Here is a 20,464-nt window from a genome sequence, read left to right as displayed (position 1 = left end):
CACTCCCAGGAGACACGCATGGCTCGGGCACGCTGCAGGTCCCGCGGTGAGTGCCGCCCAGCATTTTGTCACCCCCCTCAGTGGTGGCACCCAGGGCAGACTGCCCCCACTGCACCCCCCTTGCTACACCCCTGAGTGAAGGTCAGTTGCACTTAGAGTGTCCCTGTCTGGTCCATCCACCTGGCCCATGCTTTGCTTCCAGAACACCAGCCTTGACCGTCAAGGTCACCACCTCTTTGGAATGAAGAACTTTGGAACTGTTTGGAATGAAGAACTTTGCAAGTCATCGCCACCCCTTCTCACAGTTCCTGGCACAAAATGCCAGGAACTTTTGGGATTTTGAGAAAATATTGTTGGTTTCAGTCACAAGATGGCTGCTGTGGGATATGTAGCACAAGACAAAATGGCTGCCAATTCCAAAAGAGATATTTAACCTTGGAATCCAATGCATGTTCAGTGTAGGAGAAGGCGAGCCAGTGCAAATGGGAACTAATCAGGAAAAGCAATCTCTCGTGGATCATGCATTTTTGAGGGGATATGTACTGAAAACTTTCACAAGCACTACAGAAGGTATTGACAGGCACACTTAGATGCCAAGTTGGCACCTTCTAGACCAAAGTGTCCAGAGTTTTTGCTGTCCTTCTGCAACATTCTCTACTTCCAGTGTAACATTCCTCCTGTAGTAGGATGGATTCACACAATCAATTTCCCCCCACCATGAAGTGATGTTTCCTTTCACCTTGGCATAGCTCCCAGTCCCGACAACCTAATTGTTCTCCACATTAATCTCAGTCTTATGAGTGGTCCATCCACAAGTTCCTGATTTTTAAGACTTGACATATTTGTATAGGCTATGACCTGCATGGAGGCTGAACCACTGGCAAGTTTGGATTCTCCAGCAGGGGCAACTGCCAACTTATTGTCACTATCTGGACACCAATTTTGTAAGCCCACCATCAGGCTCCTCCTTTTCCCCATGGCTATCTGACCATAAAGCCTATTTTATTTAAGTTGGATCTCACACTAGAAGGCTGCCATTTCAAAAGCCTTGTGTTCTGTACAATCCATCCCCTGATTTCAGGTGCCGGAGAAACCATTTTAGTGGACGGAACCAACCAGGAGTACCAACTCATCAGTTTGCTGCCCAGTACAAGCTACGGCGTCACCATGTATGCCACCAACGGGCCCGTCACCAGCAGAACCATCTTCACCAACTTTACAACTCGTAAGTATAGCCTATTAATTCTCGCTGCCAGGAAATAGCATTCATAACAACTGAAGACTTGTTTTCCTGTGGAATATAGGAAACAAACTTCCAGATGAAGGATTTTTATATCTTTGAGTATTCAAACTGTAGCTTGCATATCACAAAACCCTGCAACAAAATTATTGCCCTACTCTCATTCATTTGCCAACAGTTTTGGATCCTCCTTCAAATTTGACTGCGAGTGAAGTGACTCGGCGAAGTGCCCTGCTTTCGTGGCTGCCTCCTATGGCTGAGATTGAGAACTACATCATGACTTACCGGTCACCTGATGGGAGCCGAAAGGTGGGTCCTTTCTTCCAATAAGTCTCTCATGCCAGGGTGGAGCCAGATGAACTCCAGATGTGTGGGGGGGAGTTGTTTTTGCCTGAAGGTTGTGATTTCATTCCCCTCCACCACCACACTACCCCCCCAAAAAAGAACCCTCAATCCATTTTTTGTTCTGTTTTTTGCAGTTTTCATAGTCACTTCCCCTCCCTTTTATCACTGCTTTGGAAGCCATTTTTTCTCTGTTTCAGGTCCTTTGTTTGATGTTACAGTAGCTCTGCTGTGTTACCATTTCAGCACAGTATTTGCATAGCATGCAATAAATACTCATGGGATAACATTAAACTAATGGAAAGAAATAGCATACAAGTAAAACTGGCCAGCAGTCTTCCCTAGCACGAGCCACCATTTTCTCACACAGTTACTCAAAGCATCTCCCACCCCTGTTTGAGCCATTGCATAATAATCAGGCAATAGGTGTTTTGCCAGCAACAGCGCCTGATCTCTGCCTGCATGTAACAAGTGGGTTCATGGAGGGGAGGGGGGTACCCTTGTCCTTGCCTGCCATTTCTAATGCCATGATTTGTGGCCTTCACTCATACAAGGTGGACACAAAACAAGCAATTGAGAGAGTCATGAAACTTCATGAGATACCATTTCTGCAGCTAAACGGCAAGGTGTGGAGGGGAATAGAGTCATCCTCTTATCCAAAATTGCATCAGCTATGGCACATTTAATGTTGTAAGCGCTGCATTTGAAAAGACTTTGTGTGCACTATCTGGATGACATATTGCATTTTGCCATAAATAAACGGAATAAAGCAAATTCGTGAGACAAGCTGGAAGATGGACTGTGCTACAAATGGGGAACAAGAGTAGTTTTACTACACAAACTTCATCATGTGGAAAATCCATTAGGGCCCTACAACCCCATATCACTCCTGCAGGCCTCTCCTGTGTCCGAGAACATCTTGTGGGAATGATTTGTGTGATTTGTTCAGACATACCTGAAGTTATGGAATTCACACACCCCATTAGCTGGGGGCAGAAGCCAACATTGCAAGGGAAACATGAGGCTCCCACTCCTGTGTTTCTCTTGCATCATAAATTTGGGGACAAGGGCACTTGCACAGGAGAATGGCAGGATGGGAAGGGGGTGTTTAACCCTTGGTCTTCCTGCTAGACATTCACAAGGGAAGTGCCTAAGCAGTATTCCAATTCTCACAATTTACTTCCAGCCTCTTTCCAGATATCATAGAATCATAGAATCATAGAATCATAGAGTTGGAAGAGACCACAAGGGCCATCGAGTCCAACCCCCTGCCAAGCAGGAAACACCATCAGAGCACTCCTGACATATGGTTGTCAAGCCTCTGCTTAAAGACCTCCAAAGAAGGAGACTCCACCACACTCCTTGGCAGCAAATTCCACTGTCCAACAGCTCTTACTGTCAGGAAGTTCTTCCTAATGTTTAGGTGGAATCTTCTTTCTTGTAGTTTGGATCCATTGCTCCGTGTCCGCTTCTCTGGAGCAGCAGAAAACAACCTTTCTCCCTCCTCTATGTGACATCCTTTTATATATTTGAACATGGCTATCATATCACCCCTTAACCTCCTCTTCTCCAGGCTAAACATGCCCAGCTCCCTTAGCCGTTCCTCATAAGGCATCATTTCCAGGCCTTTGACCATTTTGGTTGCCCTCCTCTGGACACGTTCCAGTTTGTCAGTGTCCTTCCTGAACTGTGGTGCCCAGAACTGGACACAGTACTCCAGGTGAGGTCTGACCAGAGCAGAATACAGTGGCACATATGAAGGACTGCTTTCACACAACCTGACACCCCTCAGGTTTTAAGTTCAAGACCAGAATCCTGATCCTCTAAATGCCTCCAGGTTCCACTTCTGTATTACGTACCTGAGCAGGGCAGGCCCACCCATGAGGCAAGGTGAGGTGACCACCTAAGGCAGCAGGGTCCACAGGGGCAACAGATCCTGATGTAGATCTTTCTTTCCACCCCCTTCCCTCGTTCCTGATATAGTTCTTTCCTCACCCCTTCTTCTCTGGCAGGGAGGCAGGCACCATTTTGGGTTCTGCCTCAGGTGCCAAAATGTCTTGGACCAGCCATGTATGTAAGCCCCACAAATCTCTCCTGCTCATCTCTGATTTTCCATCTCTTTTCGTGACTGAGCACAGGAATTGATTGTGGATGCAGAAGACACCTGGATCCGCCTGGAAGGGCTTTCGGAAAACACAGAATACACAGTGCGCCTGCAAGCAGCCCAAGATGCTGTGAGGAGTGGATTCACCTCTACCATCTTCACTACAGGTGAGAGAGTTACACAGGGCTTTCTTTCTAGAAGAAAATGTGCTGGAACTCACCACAGGAGTTCCATTCCAGGCCCCTACATGCATTCGTGAAATTGTGTATAATGGGGAACACCCTGGAGAGCCCTGGTGGTTTATGAGGAGAACCCACCCTAAAGCCCAAAGAGGATCCCATCAGGCTCCAGGGAGCGTCTCCTTGCCAGCCAGAGGCTTGTTGAGGTTGCTCAGCTGAGTCACAATCACTTTTAACTGAGGTCCCATCAGAAGATTTAAAGACACATTTCCTTGGCCTATGCCAAAGCTGATATTGCTTAACAGATAAACTTAGTACCTCCAGACTACCTCCCTCCATACATACACAGGCTGGTTTCTATGTCTGACTTAAATTTCATAGCTGAAATGCATTACCCTCCCTCTTCCCCACACAAAAAAGGCAAAAGCAAAAATGAGTATGGAGTGGAGTACAAAGTTAAGAGTTCAAACCAGAGGTACATGGTAAGTTGTCTTATACTGAGTCAAACCCTGGCTCTATCTAGCTCCTTATTGTCTTCACTGACTGGCAACAGTTCTCTGGTTTCAGGCAGGAGTCTCTTTCAGCCCCACCTGAAGATGTTGGGGATGGAGCCTTCTGCATGCAAGGTGGACCTGAAGCCCTTCTCTTTAACCGTCCCAAAGGGTTTTCCACAGAGCAGTTGTTTGGCTCCAAGTTTAAATCTGATGGGGTGCATGACAAGATCGCAGGAGGGAGACTTCCTTTTTTATCATTTCATTTATTTTTATTTAGGACATCTGTTAGCCACGTATCTGCCATGGCTCACAGTTTGCAAACAAAGCATAAAAGTGCAAGAATACAAATGCATTTTTGAAAGCATACAAAAACAAACAAGTCATGGGAGGTAGAAAAACCCAGCATAAAGTCACAAATGTAAATGGCAAGGCCTGGGCAAATAAAAAAAGTGTTCACTGGGCACTGAGAAGAGGACAGAGACAGTGCCAGGTGGATCTCTCTGTGAACCTCTCTGAGTGAGACGTTACCAATGAGGGCCAGGCTAGCTCTGTCTATGAGGGATCACAGCTCTTGCACTAGCTGGAGCTGCAGAGGCCGCTCTACAGATAGGGCTAGATCTAACAGCACTTCAAACTGTAGACATGATCAACCCTACCCAGAACAGACTGAATACCACAACCAAACATATCACTCACCAAAAGCTCCTCTACCTTAATATCGACCAAGCTTCCATTAACTGGCCTCCATCCAGTCCATGACCAGTTGCAGACAGCAGTTTAGCACCTCCACAGCTTCACCTGAATTTGATGAAAAGGGTAGAAATGGGAGTCTTCCGTGTACTGGTGACACATTACTCCCAATTTCCAGATAATCTCTACAAGAAGCTTCTGGGTGAGGTTAAATAGCACAAGGGGCAAAATAAAACCTTGTGGCAAACCACAGAACAGCTGCCAGGGGACAGTGGCAATCTCCCAACACCACTTCTGAAGCCCATGATCAATATAGAAGCAGAAACATCATTTTTCTGGGCCCCCAGCTCCCACCACAGATAGCTAGTACAGGGAGAAACCGTGGTCAGTGGTATCCAGAGCTGCTCAAAGGTCCAGAAGGATCACACTCCTCCTGTGTTTCCTCCAGTGTAAGTCTCTGTTTCTACCCAAAACTAGATTGAAATTGAACTAGACTAGGCAAATTCAAGAGTATCTGGAATTGCCCAGCCGCCACTTGATTACATTGCCCCAAAGGATCCTCTGAGTCCCCCATGAATTTCTTCTGGAATTACTATTCATTCGTCTCTTTAAATGCCCCTGGGACCAGCAGGAAGCCATTGATTAACTACAGGACTGAACTAGGCAGTCTACTGCAGCTACTGTTACAAGGCAAGGTAGACATTAAGGTGTTAGGTCAATGTCCTCCAAGCACCCTGCACACAGCTCCAGGCCTAAATAACTGAAGTTCATCCAACAATACATAACAGTGTTTTCCTGGGTCAGTGAAAATGAACAGCTCTGTCTACAGGTTTGACTGCCTAACATCTGTTTCTTTATAATATAGCAAGTATTTTTAAAAAATCAGATTCCACAGCCTGAATTTAGATTAGTTTACGCTACAAATAAACTAAATAAACTACAGGCTACAAATAGGTGCATTTAGAAGAAGCAGGTGTCTACAGAAATAATAATATCTCACTGGAGAATGCTCTTGTGTAGACTCATGAAGATTGTGAAACAGCACAAGAGGGCACCCAGAGTGGAACGGCTTGTTTAGAAAGGGGGTGCACAAAAGTGGTTGGATGTTGAATCCAATTACATCTGTACCTAAATTGTTCAAAAGAAGCAGGAAGGAGCTGTCCACCCATATAGTTCTGAAATCACTCGCTTGGTGTTTATATCTAGGATTCTAAAAGGGCTGCCTTTGAACTTTCTGCGGATATATTCTTCATTGATGTGCATGAAAAGGTTTTTGAAAAGGCTGCCGGTTAACAGCAACAGCTATCAACAGCCAAAAACCCTGCTTGCCTCATACAGCTATAGATTGGTGGCTGTTGCATTATTCTCCCTTCCACTTCAGTTAGTGTAAAGGATTAGGGTGACTTATGTTGCTAGGGATGAAAGCCAATGCAGAGCTTTTAGATTGATCTTGCTGACAGATGAAAAGCATATCAGACCTCCTGGCGTAATTCAGTGTAGTGTCGCTGGTTTTTACATGGTTGGTATATTTTGATATATGCTGAGGTGACCAACTTCTGTACTCTCCAAACAGTGTATTTTCATTACAAAGTCAGCATAACGTAGCAGTAGGGGCTTCAGGGTTATGAGACACATGACAGAAAGCTGGTGTAATATAGTGGCTAAGTGACTGGGCTACAGGTCAGGAAAACCAGCTTGGTTTGAATTTTATCTCTGTCATGATGACTTTACCAGGTAGCCTTGAACCACTTGCGCCACTGCCATTTGCCTCCCAAGCTAAATCTGCAAATCTGCAGAACATAGCGAATCCAGAGACAAATAATAACAGGGGGGGCCAAATTTCCACATGAATACAGCGCAGGAGAAAGGTCTGGTGAAGGAACACCTCCCTGAAGATCACAACCCTGCTTAGGGAGGCCTATTTCCTCATGGGGCTTGCCCAGCGTTCCTTTTGTGCCACACTCTTCAGGCACAGGTCCATGTTTTAAAACTCCACGTCCCAAGTGCTTTCTCCAGGAAAACCTGTGTTTTACCACTGAATTGGATCAAACAGCAATCCGCAGAAAACCTGATTGTCGTTTGCTCTGATTCATCAGTAAAACATGGTTTTTCCAGCGGAAAGTACTGGACACAGAGCTTTAAAGTCTGGATCTATGCCTAGAAATTTGTCACAAAAGGAAGTCTGGTTGAACCCATGCTTTAAGTATAGAAGGTCCTAAGTTAAAAAGTTCTCAGGAAGACTCATCCCTGATACCTGTTGCCACCTGGAGTCCTAGACTAGATTAAACCAATACCCTCAACTTCCTCCAGTCTTCCATCTTTTCTTTGTGCAATATCAGACACTCATAGAATCATAGAATCATAGAGTTGGAATAGACCACAAGGGCCATCGAGTCCAACCCCCTGCCAAGCAGGAAACACCATCAGAGCACTCCTGACATATGGTTGTCAAGCCTCTGCTTAAAGACCTCCAAAGAAGGAGACTCCACCACACTCCTTGGTAGCAAATTCCACTGTCAAACAGCTCTTACTGTCAGGAAGTTCTTCCTAATGTTTAGGTGGAATCTTCTTTCTTGTAGTTTGGATCCATTGCTCCATGTCCGCTTCTCTGGAGCAGCAGAAAACAACCTTTCTCCCTCCTCTATATGACATCCTTTTATATATTTGAACATGGCTATCATATCACCCCTTAACCTCCTCTTCTCCAGGCTAAACAGACTCGAAGTGTCCCTTAGTGTCCCCGTTATCAGCAAAACTGATTTAAATTTAAAAATGGGCACAATTTATTCTCCATACAGCAAGAGCATTCACAGGATCTGACCTCCCTGTCATGGTCTTGGCTTATCATGAACAAAAGTGTTTGCCAATGTTATAGGCAAGCAGAGGTGTGATATCACTGCTGACGTGTTCACTGCACTAATTTTACAGGAGGTCGTGTGTTTATGAATCCTCAAGATTGTGCCCAACATTTGATGAATGGCGACATGATGAACGGTGTTTACACCATCTCTCTTAATGGGGATCTTGGCCAGAGAGTGCAAGTGTACTGTGATATGACCACGGATGGAGGCGGATGGATTGTAAGTGAGCAAACAAACTTGTTATGCAAGTCCTCTTCTTCTTCTTCAATCAAAAAGTCATATTTATGAGGGTTTAATGGCTTCACAGAGTTATGTGATTCATGAGTCCAATATTCGAGTCGGGTATGTGTGGAATGCCTTATTAACATTTTGTTAAACTGAGTGGCTGAAGTTATAATTCTTCATGGTTGAGTACTTTCCTTAGTTTCTAGAAATTAAGTCTCTCCATGGGGAGGGAAAAGCGTATGCATCAAGCTCACAATTGAGCACATGAGCACTAAGGCAAGATGCAGCACAATGTCTGCCACTTCACACACAGCGACTACTGAGTTATATTTTGAACTTTTGACAACATGTCGTAGGATAATGTTTTTCCTCCTCTTTTTATCTCTTCGCTTTTAAACTGGCCTAGGACAGTCTAAGGCAGCTGACAGCTTTCTCTATCTTTTTAAAAAGAGCCTTAAACCAAGAAAGTAAGTTGGAATTTTATTGTAGCAAAATTCAGTTAGAAGGGCAGGGCTCTAAGGGACAACAGGTGCCAAGCTTTACCAACCCAGTGGTAGGAGACGTGAAAATGTCACTGTGCCTGGGAAGTGTGATGACCTTCGCTCCCTGAACCAGCACATAGCCAAAGCAGGCAGTGTTCATTTCTGCACTTGAAATCTGCCTACATATGGTGAACATTGTCACCCCCATTCTTGCAAGAGCCAGACTACCAGGATGCGAAGGATCTTTTCAGTAGGGTGCTTCAGCCAATCCTGGCTTCCTTGTGACTAGTAAGTACATATGATGCAATATATATATGATGCATATATTTGCAAAAACAAGTTTATCCTCACTCACTGTTCACACTTAGTTCGAAAGCACGTCAAAATGCAAGTAGATAAATAGGTACCACTCTGGTGGGAAGGTAAACGGCGTTTCCGTGCACTGCTCTGGTTCACCAGAAGTGGCTTAGTCATGCTGGCCACATGACCCAGAAGCTGTCTGTGGACAAACGCCGGCTCCCTCAGCCTATAGAGTGAGATGAGTGCGCAACCCCAGAGTCAGTCACGACTGGACCTAACGGTCAGGGGTCCCTTTACCTTTATAGTATTTTAGATAAATGTAATATGTGAAGCAGTTCTAACAGTATAAATTTGGCCACTACATCCCATATCTTAAGAGAGCAGAGGCAATGGGCAGCCTGGAAGCACAGTCCCACAATGATGAATGACAACTGTGCAGGAGGAGCCTCAACTTTGCTGGGTTCTAAGGTCTACCCTGTAGCTTGCTTGACAAGATGGCGTCCATTTTAGCTGTTGTGGAGGATACAATGCACACACTGTTATTTAAATTTATGTGAAGAGGCCTCTCTCTCTCTCTCTCTCTCTCTCTCTCTCTCTCTCTCTCTTTCTCTCTCACACACAATTTTTCTTTTTTGAGAAAAAGGAGGGAAGGAGTTAGAATGGATAAATGGGGCCTAAATGTTTTATCCCTCTGCTGCTTCTCTGCTCCAAATCCACACAGTTTTTCTCCCCATATGTATCTTTGTGAGGATAAAACACATGTATCTTTGTGAGGATAAAACACAATAATCTGTGGAGGTAGCAGCCTGGAGTCCAGCAACAGTCAGGGGAAGGGTTAATTAGCACCTGGTACAACTTTTAAATTGCCCCTCCCAAAGCAGCTTTTTCTCTTTGAAAAACCAAGAGGCCAGGAGTAGGGAACAGTGTTGCATGCCTTTAATTGTGTAGTTAGGCTGTGAAAGAAAAGAAAAGAAAAGAAAAGAAAAGAGAAGAGAAGAGAAGAGAAGAGAAGAGAAGAGAAGAGAAAAAGGCACTAGTCAATAACTAGAACCATCTCACCAGGGTACTCTATTTTCCATGCCTTAGGGACTAAGTTAATAATAGTTACACTCTGAGAGATTCCTGGTGATTTATTTGACACATGCAACTCCTTTGGAGAGTGAAGCTGGAGTTGATTCATGATGCTATCAAGGAAATTAATCGACGGTGTCTTTCAAAATTTGCATTTCACTGCTCAACATATGGCAGCTACAGCAAGCACACAATAGACCCAGGATGGCCCCCGAAAGGCTAGCAGGCAGGATTTCGCCTCAGAAGCAACTTTTCCTGGTTCTTTGTGGTCCTACGAAATGTTAATCAAGGTGTGGTACAAAGCCAGTTTCGCTCACATTTTCACTTGTAAGGATTTTACATTTGCATTCTATATAAATATTACCGTCTTGCTTTCCAATGTGCCTCCTGGTAATGCGGAGGACCAGCACATAGGTACCTTTTCAGAGCATCTTTCAGAAAGCGCATTATATCTTTGTATCCCCTGTTGACAGCCTTCCATAGCTGTGAAGTGCTTACTGCTAAGAGGCGCCATATTGATGACAGAGTCAGAGCACCCATGAGGGCATTGGGTTGTTCCTGCTCACAGGCTGGTAACCAGAGTGTATAATGACCCTTAAGAGTACAGAAGCTTCAGTTACATCTTGGATCTTAGCCCCGGGGAGACAGCATACCTCCCGAGACATCTTGTCAGGCCCACAGATCACTGCTTCTGTTCCCCTCAGTCGGGGTTCTTCCGTGAGCTGTCCATTCCAAGGTCGCCTGCACATTCCCTGAGGACTGACATTGCTGCTCGTCTTCATATACCTGATTGACTGTAATGAGGGAGAGATCCTCAAATGGAGTCTGTTCTTCGTTTTCCATGCTAGGGGAGAGGACTTCAAAGCGATTGTGTATTTCTAAACAATCAGAGCGAACCCTGGGCCTCCTACTTCTTTGAGTCACGTTTCTCCATATATCTGGCTCCTGTGTTGGTGAACTAGCCTCCTTCTCAGGGGAGTCCCCTGTCTCCTCCTTGGTGGAGACGGTGTGCTCTGTTGCTTCCAAGAAGAGCTCCAGCTCTCTAATTCTTTGGAGCGTAGCTACACGTTCCTCCAGTTGCTGGACTTTGTCTTCTAAGAGGGCAATCAACATGCAATTGCTGCAGGTAAAGCTGCCTGCAACCTTTGGCAAGATGGCAAACATTGCGCAGGAGCCGCAGGCGACTGCAGCTGTTCCCTCACCCTCCATCTTGAGAACGTGTCGTTAGGGGTGGCTACAGCGGTCCTCCATCATAAAAAGCGTGACATTAGGGAAATGTCATTCCTTGTGGAACCAGATGATCAATTCCTGTCTTAAGGCAGGAGTAACATGGACCTGGGAAATCCAGCCCCATGTACCAGAGTACAGAGGAAGGCTGCTAATGAAGGGGACGGTGTACCACCATGAAGAGTTTAGCCAAAGAGTAATGGGCAAGGTTGTCTGTGGCCTTATCAGTTAGCAACGGGGAGCAGACATTGCTCAGGCAAAAGGGAAGGTGGTAAGTTTTTCTTCAGCTGCCTGGTGGGTGGCTAAGTAGATACCTGATGGGTGACCAGGTACCATGCATGAATATTTCAAAGCAAGAGAATGCAGTCCACTGTGATTGAATAGCTGCAGCTGCAGCTGCAAGGTGTGCAAAGAAGCCAGGATGACATAGGGCTGACTTTTGCTTTTAAACTATCTGGCACCCAACATTATCACTATTAGTATTGATTACATTTTTGCCCCATCTTTCCTCTCGACGGAGCCTAGGGTGGCAAACAACCAAACAGTAAAATAATACAATTGTTTTTAAACATGAAGAATATTTAAAAAGAGTCCCATTTTGTCATGGACTGGTTGGACGCGGAGAAATGGTGGGTGGAACCAGCTGAGGAACCACCAAGGGAGGAAGGCTCAGAGCCCAGGGATTGGTAGTGGGACAACGATGAGTGGTCAGAGGAGAAGACTAGGAAGAGGACGTGTCAGAAGCTGAAGAGGTAACAGGGCTTAGTGAGCTGGGAGAGTCTGTGGCAGAAGTCCAGAATCAGAGGCAGAATCTGAAGCAAGCGAGTGAGAGGAGGCAGGTCCAGAAGCAGAGATGAGTCAGGCTGGTGAAGAGTCGGAGGTGTCCACCACTCCTGCTGCAACAAGCTCCCTTCCTCCCAGAACCCTTCCTCCCAGGAGAGGGATGAAACAGGTGGCGCAAAGATAGGCTGCATCCAGGCACAGACTCCAATCGCTTGGAAAAAGCACCAGAGAGGAGGAGACATAGACGGCTGTGGGAAGGTGGGGACCTTTAGTCTTGGCAAATGGTTTCATGGAGTAAGACCTATCGTGGATGAGCTGTTGTGCTCATTAGGCCTGACACTCAGCCAAGTCTATGAAGATCGTGTTTTTGCTAATAAAGAGTAAATCACTGTGTGATTTACTGACCGGCTCGCTCTATGACACATGTCCTCACAACTAACAATTTCATGGTTGTCAGAAGCAGTATATTTCAGCCCTCATATTCCCAGGTTAACATGAATGTATTTAAATTCTCCTGAATGTTAATAAACAGGGAAGCAGATGCACCTTGACATGTGGCAGTAGGAAGCGCAAGCCGGCACTGGAACTCTTGCAGCTGTGGTACCTTTCTAAGCTTAACAATGGTGGATGTGAAAGCCAAGGAAATCAATGGAGGGAGTTTGTGGAGGAAGTTAGCTGAACAGGGAATAGTGTTTACTTTCTTGGGGGGAAAACTTCAAGACTCAAGAAAGTCAGGGAGCTGTTATGAGCTCATGTACAGGTGTAGCCTAAGTCAGGGAGAGGACAGTTGTCCTCAAGAGTGGACAGTCTAGCTTTAAATCCATACTGCTCCTGGCACAGAACACATACCTGTACAGTGGTACCTCGGGTTAAGAACTTAATTCGTTCTGGAGGTCCGTTCTTAACCTGAAACTGTTCTTAACCTGAGACACCACTTTAGCTAATGGGGCCTCCTGCTGCTGCCGCGCCGCCACCACATGATTTCTGTTCTCACCCTGAAGCCAAGTTCTTAACCCGAGGTACTATTTCTGGGTTAGTGGAGTCTGTAACCTGAAGCGTATGTAACCTGAAGCGTATGTAACCTGAGGTACCACTGTAAAAGCCAAATAAACGTACAGTATGGATTCTTAATACAGCCAACATAGAGTTTTGAAGGAAAGTGTTTTTCTGTGCTATCCACTTCAAAGCCTGCCTGTCCAATTTCATGCTAAGGGCCCTACAGAGTTGCTCTGTGCTGTGGAGCTAAATGTGCTTCTCTTTGATTTGAACACAAAAGTTGAAACCTGGGTTCTGTTGCTGATAATTTTATATTCTCATGGCTGAGCAAGGATGGTACATATCCAATATAATACCCATCCTGCCACAGTGACTCGCTTGAAAGGTGGTCCAGCAAAAGTTGATCAGATAAACCTGGGGTGCATCCCTTGTTTTCTGGAATGAGGATGGCAGCAGGACAATATTTCAGTCTTTTCTGGAACAGCTAGGAAGGCATTATAAAAAGAATGTATGATGGGCAGTGACTCTGCCCAGAGCATACATATGTTCGTGTATATACAATAATCTATGGGGACACCTGAGGTTTTATATCTGAACTTTAAAACCTGAAACTTTATTCATTTGAAGTTTCCACCTGGAAGGGTCACATGTTCCCCTGCCATTTCCCTGGTAACAAAGGCCATCCACAGGTATACGTGTCTCATATATCATAAGGTTTGGTCTGCATCACCATTGTGCTTTCTTCCTCTGCAGGTGTTTCAGAGACGGCAGAATGGGCTGACAGATTTTTTCCGGAAGTGGGCAGATTATCGTATTGGCTTTGGAAACTTAGAGGATGAGTTCTGGCTTGGTAACAAACCTTTACCCTTTTCTTGTCCCTGTCACTGTCAGCCATGAAACCAGACACCTGTCCATCATATCGTCTTGCAACAGGCACACTTGGTTTCTCTCTGTGTGTGTCATTCATTTCTTCTTTGCCTTCTGTGCATCATCAGACAGTTATCTGTCTCTTTCACTCTTCCTGCATTCTCCATCAATCTGCCTTTTGACTTGTCAGGTTTCTCCATTCTTTGTCCTGTCCGTGTTCCTCATTAATGATGGGCTCTGTGGCATGAAAGGCTCGTAACTGGGACCTGGTCGCTGCTTCATTTGTTAGGTAGTGCAGCAAGCTTAATTGCCCTTTAGCCCCCATGGAACTGTGGTCAAACATCCTTTTGCTCACAAAACAAGCTAGATGGAGTCATTTTGTTCCATTTCAATGCGCTTTGTCTGCATCACAGATAAACTCTGTATTCAGCATGATTGGCAGTTTCTGCTGAGGGAAAAGCCCAAGCATAAACCGAGGAATTCTTTTGGGTTACATCAAGCAAATGTACATCTAATGCAAAATATGTTAGCCCTATCTCTGGTGCGTAGGAAGGATGTATCAACACTACATAATTAAACTGATTTGATAATAATTCCACCACCCCAGGGAACTCTGGGAACTGCTGCTCTATGAGAGGAGCTCAAGGTCTCTAACACATAATTCTCAACACGTTCACCAAACTACAATTACCAGGATCCTTCCAGAGGGCAAGAAGAGCCTGGCTTGCAAACTGGTATATAACCCCAGCAGAGCAGAGTATTTTTAGTGGCAAAAGTAGGAATTTTAGCACTGCCGAAAATATAACTTGTTTTATTTTCTCTTGAGCTATCTGTGAGGAAGAAAGATTGCAGAAAAACAATTCAACCTACAGGCAGAAATATGTGTAGCCGATGAGCCCAAGGCTACGTCTGATGAGTTTATTCCATTCTTGAAACAGTTGTGGGTTGGGGGCAATCAGGGGACCGTGGAGGAGCTGGCTGTAGAGGCCAGAGTACTGGCAACAATTTATGTGAGGCACGGCCAAAGCAACAGCTTATGTCACACAGGCCAAATTGGGGCCACCAGGGATCAAAATTTGGCTCATGAGGCTGTTTTGCCACAGCCAAGCCCACCTGCCCCACACCTGAAGTCAGGTATGGGCCAGAAAAAGACATGGCTTCAAAGAAACAGCCAGGGTTGCGTTTGCCCTTTGCCGCTCTCACCTGGCATGTTAGTTTCTCATATGGCAAATGTTTATTGAATACATAAGTTGATCAGACTGTGGCTGGAATCCACCCAGCACTCATGGGGAAATCTGGCATGATCTCTTAGAGGAATCAAATGAAACTTTAACACATGGCATGATAAAAGTCTGTACTTTTATCAGGCCAAGTTACTTGTTGTTTACTGTTGTAACAATTGTTTCCTCAAAATTTATCTTCTGTACCATGAAAATAAATAAAAACAGTAGAAAGAAAGAAAGAAAGAAAGAAAGAAAGAAAGAAAGAAAGAAAGAAGAGTCAGGGGTCTCAGAATGTGCTCCCAACAGTTCTTCTGTAAGCAGGATTTCTCATAGAGCCGAATCCAGCTGCAAGCCTCATTTGTGGCAGGGCATTTTCTTGGCACACAAAGCTCAGATTCAAGTTGCTCCTGCAAAGGAACATTGTGCCTTGCTGCCCAGCTTGAACTTGTTGGATGGCAAAGGCAAAAAAAATCTTTCTTAAATGCACTTTGCACCTGCAAAGGAAGAAAGGAAAAATTAGGAGTGCATTCCTGATTCTGTCCTTTGAAGTTGTCGCCTGCTGTCATGGTACTGCCAGGTGACTGACACATGGGTGGCCCCACACAGGTAGCACACACAATTGGAGGGGTTCCTGTTCCCCACCCTTGGGTTATGGAATATTGGGATAAAATAGTTATTTCCCAGTTCTCATGGAACTTTATAAAGAGTCAACAGACAATGGTGTTTTTTATTGCGGACCTACACGTGACTCCATGCATTCTTATAATGGCCAGTTAGGTTGGGGAGGAAGCACAGAGCAACAAATGGACATTTTAGCATGAGGCTTGGCTTCTGGGTCCCATTATCCAGAACCCACATCCAATTTGGGCAATCCAGTCCTGGACAACAAAGGCTAGACTCAGGACAGAGGGGTTTGAACAACAACAACAACAACATGGATTACAACATGGATTATGGCAAATTTCCACTCTGCTTTTACTCCCAATTCCACATCGCAGCATGTGCATTGAGAGCCAGTTCTTACACTGTGCTGTTCGCATGATTTCTAGGCATGCAATCCTATAAACTCTTTTTTATTGTCTTTCTAGGACTAGACAATATGCACAAGATCACATCACAGGGGCGCTATGAATTGCGGATAGATATGAGAGACGGCCAGGAAACAGCCTTCGCATATTATGACAAGTTCTCCATTGGAGATGCCAGGAGCCTGTACAAGCTTCGGATAGGGGACTACAATGGCACCGCTGGTACAGATTCAGGGCGCATTCCCCACTCGCTACTCCAAGACTTTTTTCCTCAGGCTTAACAGCTCTCGCCTCACCCACATGAGAGATCAGCCAATTCTCTCCATGCAAACCAATCACATTTCTATTTATCTCCACCCCCACCCATGTATTTCATTCTCCTCCTTCTCCAGTTTAATTCATAAGGTGGGAATATACAAATAGGACCCATGCAACAGCTTTTTTGAAAGTATGCAATGTGGCCTTTATAATAGTAGGTAAGCCCAAGTGTCTCCTGAGGATATAACAAACATAGCTTGGTGGTGATCCTTCTTTGCATGCAAAAGGTCCCGGGTTCAACCCCTGACATCTCCACATAAGAGATCTAAGCAGTGGCTTAGATGAGGTAGATGGACCCATTCATCTGAAACCCTAGACTGCAGATTCATATGCTCCCATATAACACTTGGCCAAAACATGTAAACATCTGTCTCCTCCTTGTATCTATCAGTGATGATGAGCTTCTAAAATGGAACCCAGTCTAATGCTGAGCCAAAAATGGGGTGGGGTGATTTTTGCAAACATTTTTGTTTTTCTCTCTCTCCCGTCCCCGCAATCAGTGAATTTTCAAAGGAGCTCAAAGGGTGACAAAGTGTTCACCTGTTATGGCAACTGGAGCTTTCCACGTTCCTCAAGCCATACTGATGGCAATGTGTAGGTGATGGACTGATTAAATCTGTACACTGAAATTTATACCTCCTATCCCGTGTTTGTGCAAGGAATATGAAAAGTAGGTTGGCTGTGAAGCTGTTTTAGCAGAGTACAACACTTGCATGTTTTGCATCTTACTAAAGTTTAGGAATAAGGCAATTACACATTTTTATCCCTTTTATTTGTGGTCTCTGGACCTCCCTTTCATCACCCTAATTGCAGAAAGGGAACCACACATTTTTAGTAAGATAATCAAAAAAGGTTTACTTACATTTCAATGCAGGCAGCAAATACAATACAGGTAAGAAAACCTCTCAGGTACAAAACCCAAAAGTTGTTTCAAAATAGGCTGTGTGTGTGTGTGGAGCCCCCAGACACATGTCTGATAAGTTTAGAAGCATGATAGAATAGAGAGTCTCCTCAGAAGCAGAAGGATGTAAAAAGGACAGTCTCCTGTGTTATAGAATCCCCGCCCAGAGGAGAAGTGTCCACACAGATGTTCCTCGCTAGGGAGTTTAAGAACTCCGTGTTCCAGGCCCAGTTATTTGCTTTGTGTGTTCATAAGCACATGCGCATAAGCAAACAGTTTGGGTGGGGAGAATACCCTCTGCCATGCTGCACTCCTTTCTTCACTCTGAATGGGGGAGGGGGGAGAGACTGGCACACATCCCTGATGCCAAGGCAGTGAGGAGACATGCCCTATGCCCTCCTGATCGGAATGAGGATAGGGAGAGGGCTTCCTTTGCCATCCGTGATGCTATGAGGTAGACATGCCTAATGAGTCATGTAATTACACTAGTTGTTCTTGAGGGTGGGACGATGAGAAAACAGTGGTGTCGATGCAACAGCAGGTGCTCTTAACCAGCCTAGAAGATGCTGCCAGAGACTAATATGGCTTTGGAAATAGCATAAAAGATGCATGTACTGGGGGAGAGGGTGTCAAACAATACGTCAGGCTGCCTGAAACACAAAAAGACTCCCACACTGTGCACCACATACGTGCAGCCACCTCCAGAAGTTGCTTCTGCTTGCTTATTAATTTGGGCCACTCTCACAACTCGGGGCTCGTACGCACTTTGCTTGTCCTGCCCTTAGAAAGCAGGGGTCCAAGCAGTTTTCCACTTGTCCCATGCTTTCTAGACATGGGTCGGAGTAGTTTTCTATTCACCTCACTGCTTTCCACGGGAACACCTGCCGTTTAACGCTGAATCAGATCAAACGTCAATCCACTGAAAAACCCGACTGGCGTTTGCTCCGATTCAGAAGTAAAGAGAGGGTTTTCCCAGGAGAAAGCAGAGGGAAAAGCGGAAGTGAGGACAAGCACAGAGCCAAAACCAGTGCAGCCACCGAGCGACAAACATACATGCATGAACTCAGCTTGAGCTGTGCCTTTGCAGGCAGAAGGAAAATGACCTGTCTTCTGTTGCAGGGGATTCACTCACATATCATCAAGGGCGCCCATTTTCCACCAGAGACAGAGACAACGATGTTGCCGTCACAAACTGTGCCATGTCATACAAAGGGGCCTGGTGGTATAAGAACTGTCACAGGACTAACCTCAACGGCAAGTATGGCGAGTCCCGACACAGCCAGGTAAGTGGAGGGTCAGTTCAGAGCTGCAAACAGGAGCTCAGCTTCTCTGCTTGTTAATGATACGTTTTGCAAGCCTCTTAGCTCATCAGAAGAGAGCTGCGTGGTTAAGATCATGAGCTCTCATCACCTGGTGACAAGCTCCCTGCTTATAGTGAACCAGCACAGCAGTGAAAGCACTACACAAAGTAGTTTTCTTTCATAGGGTGGTTTTATGTCTGTGTGAAGTTTTTATACAGGGAATTGGGGGTTTTTTATTTTAAAAAATATAATTTCCTACCTGCAGTCTAAAGTGGTATAGCGGAGGCTTCTGTCATCTCAAGTCCTCGTCTGTACAATGCTAATAATGCAGTGCTACAACTTCTGGGGTGGCAGAGAGCACTGGGCTATCAGGGAGAAAGTTTATTTTGCCTCTCCCTCTTCCAGCTATGTTAGTATTCTACTTAAACTAAGCTTTTCACGTGGGGAGCATTCCTTAAAATGGTCTTCCTGCCAAAGCCCAAAGCAGTCCTCTTTACCAACTCTATCACTTCATTCTTCTGAACGTGCAAATCAGGCCTAATGTACTTTGAATGAAAGTGCTCTGAGGTTTAAATCTTATAATTATAAACAGAATAAAGCCAATCCTGCTTTTTTTAAGCCTTAAAAGTATTTCAGTAGGAAGTGGTTGTGAGTGCCCTGTTCCACTCCTCCCGTTTTGTTATGCTACCTGAATTATCCCAAGTACAGTGGTACCTCAGGTTAAGAACTTAATTCGTTCTGGAGGTCTGTTCTTAACCTGAAACTGTTCTTAACCTGAAGCAGCACTTTAGCTGATGGGGCTTCCCATTGCCGCTGCGTGATTTCTGTTCTGATCCTGAAGCAAAGTTCTTAACCCGAGGTAATATTTATGGGTTAGCAGAGTCTTTAACCTGAAGTGTCTGTAACCTGAAGCGTCTGTAACCCGATGTACCACTGTATCCCCATCCCTTTGGCAATGACTTTCCCCCTGCTTTGCCCACAGGGTATTAACTGGTACCACTGGAAAGGACACGAGTTCTCCATACCCTTTGTGGAAATGAAGATGAGGCCCTACAACCATCGCAACACGCTGGGGAGGAAGCGGCGGTCCCTGCAGCTGTGAAGGGGCCAGGATCCCTCCGGACAAGCAGTCCTTTTCTGTCATTTGTTTGTATTTTATAACCTGAAAAGGAGAGGACAAAAGGTAGCAGCCTGCTCCATGCTGAGTGGCTGAGGGAAGCCATGAAGCCACTGAGGGATGGCCCACTTGGTAAGAGAACAACCTTGATTCTTTGCTGTCATTCCCAGTGACTTTATTGAGTTCCTACCCAGCACACCTCCATAAAAGAAGAGTTTTTTTGTTCTCTCTTGAACCTATTAGAAAATGGCTTTATTTAAGGTTTTCCTTCTTAACCCAGTTTCTACTGTACGTGGGGTGCTTCTGTTCACATGCCGGCCTGTTCTGCCAGCGGGTACCAAGGTCGGCTCCCAGAGCTCTGTTTGCCCATTGTTGCTGCTGCTACATGAACTAAGTGACATTTTCACGGTGATGCCTGCTGAGCCAGCAAATGTCCATCAGTCGGGGAAGAAGATTCCAAAATCTAGAAACTTACTGAACCCACTTGCAGAGGCCTCGCGGCTCCCTTCCTTTAAAGACCTGGCATTTGGGCCACCCTTCGCACAAGGCAGGCAAAGACACTTCATCCTTCCATCCCAACACAAACCCCAAAACAAATGCAAGCAAATCTACTTGCTCGTGTGTCGAAATGATTTTGGAACTAAATGTCTCTCACCTGTATTGCTCCCATGCTGTACCAATTTTATAGGCACTCTAACTAAATTTCTCTCAGGCG

The 20,464-nt window shown here is 45.3% G+C and overlaps 1 protein-coding gene across 2 annotated transcripts in view; it reads left to right on the top strand.

Annotated features, from left to right (window-relative positions):
- TNR (tenascin R) overlaps nucleotides 1-19,984 on the top strand; it is a 376,963-nt gene extending 356,979 nt beyond the window's left edge. For both annotated transcript variants that reach the window (XM_053391240.1, XM_053391239.1), the window contains 8 exons: nucleotides 1,082-1,225; nucleotides 1,419-1,549; nucleotides 3,721-3,853; nucleotides 7,978-8,129; nucleotides 13,748-13,844; nucleotides 16,173-16,334; nucleotides 18,451-18,614; nucleotides 19,615-19,984. In XM_053391240.1, coding sequence (XP_053247215.1) covers nucleotides 1,082-1,225; nucleotides 1,419-1,549; nucleotides 3,721-3,853; nucleotides 7,978-8,129; nucleotides 13,748-13,844; nucleotides 16,173-16,334; nucleotides 18,451-18,614; nucleotides 19,615-19,734 — 1,103 coding nt within the window. In that variant the 3' untranslated portion in view covers nucleotides 19,735-19,984. The remainder of the gene's footprint in view (nucleotides 1-1,081; nucleotides 1,226-1,418; nucleotides 1,550-3,720; nucleotides 3,854-7,977; nucleotides 8,130-13,747; nucleotides 13,845-16,172; nucleotides 16,335-18,450; nucleotides 18,615-19,614) is intronic.
- The last annotated feature ends 480 nt before the right edge of the window (nucleotides 19,985-20,464 follow it).

This window comes from Podarcis raffonei, chromosome 6, assembly GCF_027172205.1.
Source record: "Podarcis raffonei isolate rPodRaf1 chromosome 6, rPodRaf1.pri, whole genome shotgun sequence".
Lineage (NCBI taxonomy): Eukaryota > Metazoa > Chordata > Lepidosauria > Squamata > Lacertidae > Podarcis > Podarcis raffonei.
The sequence above is the reverse complement of the archived record's forward strand: the minus strand, read 5'-3'. Positions and strand labels throughout refer to the sequence as shown.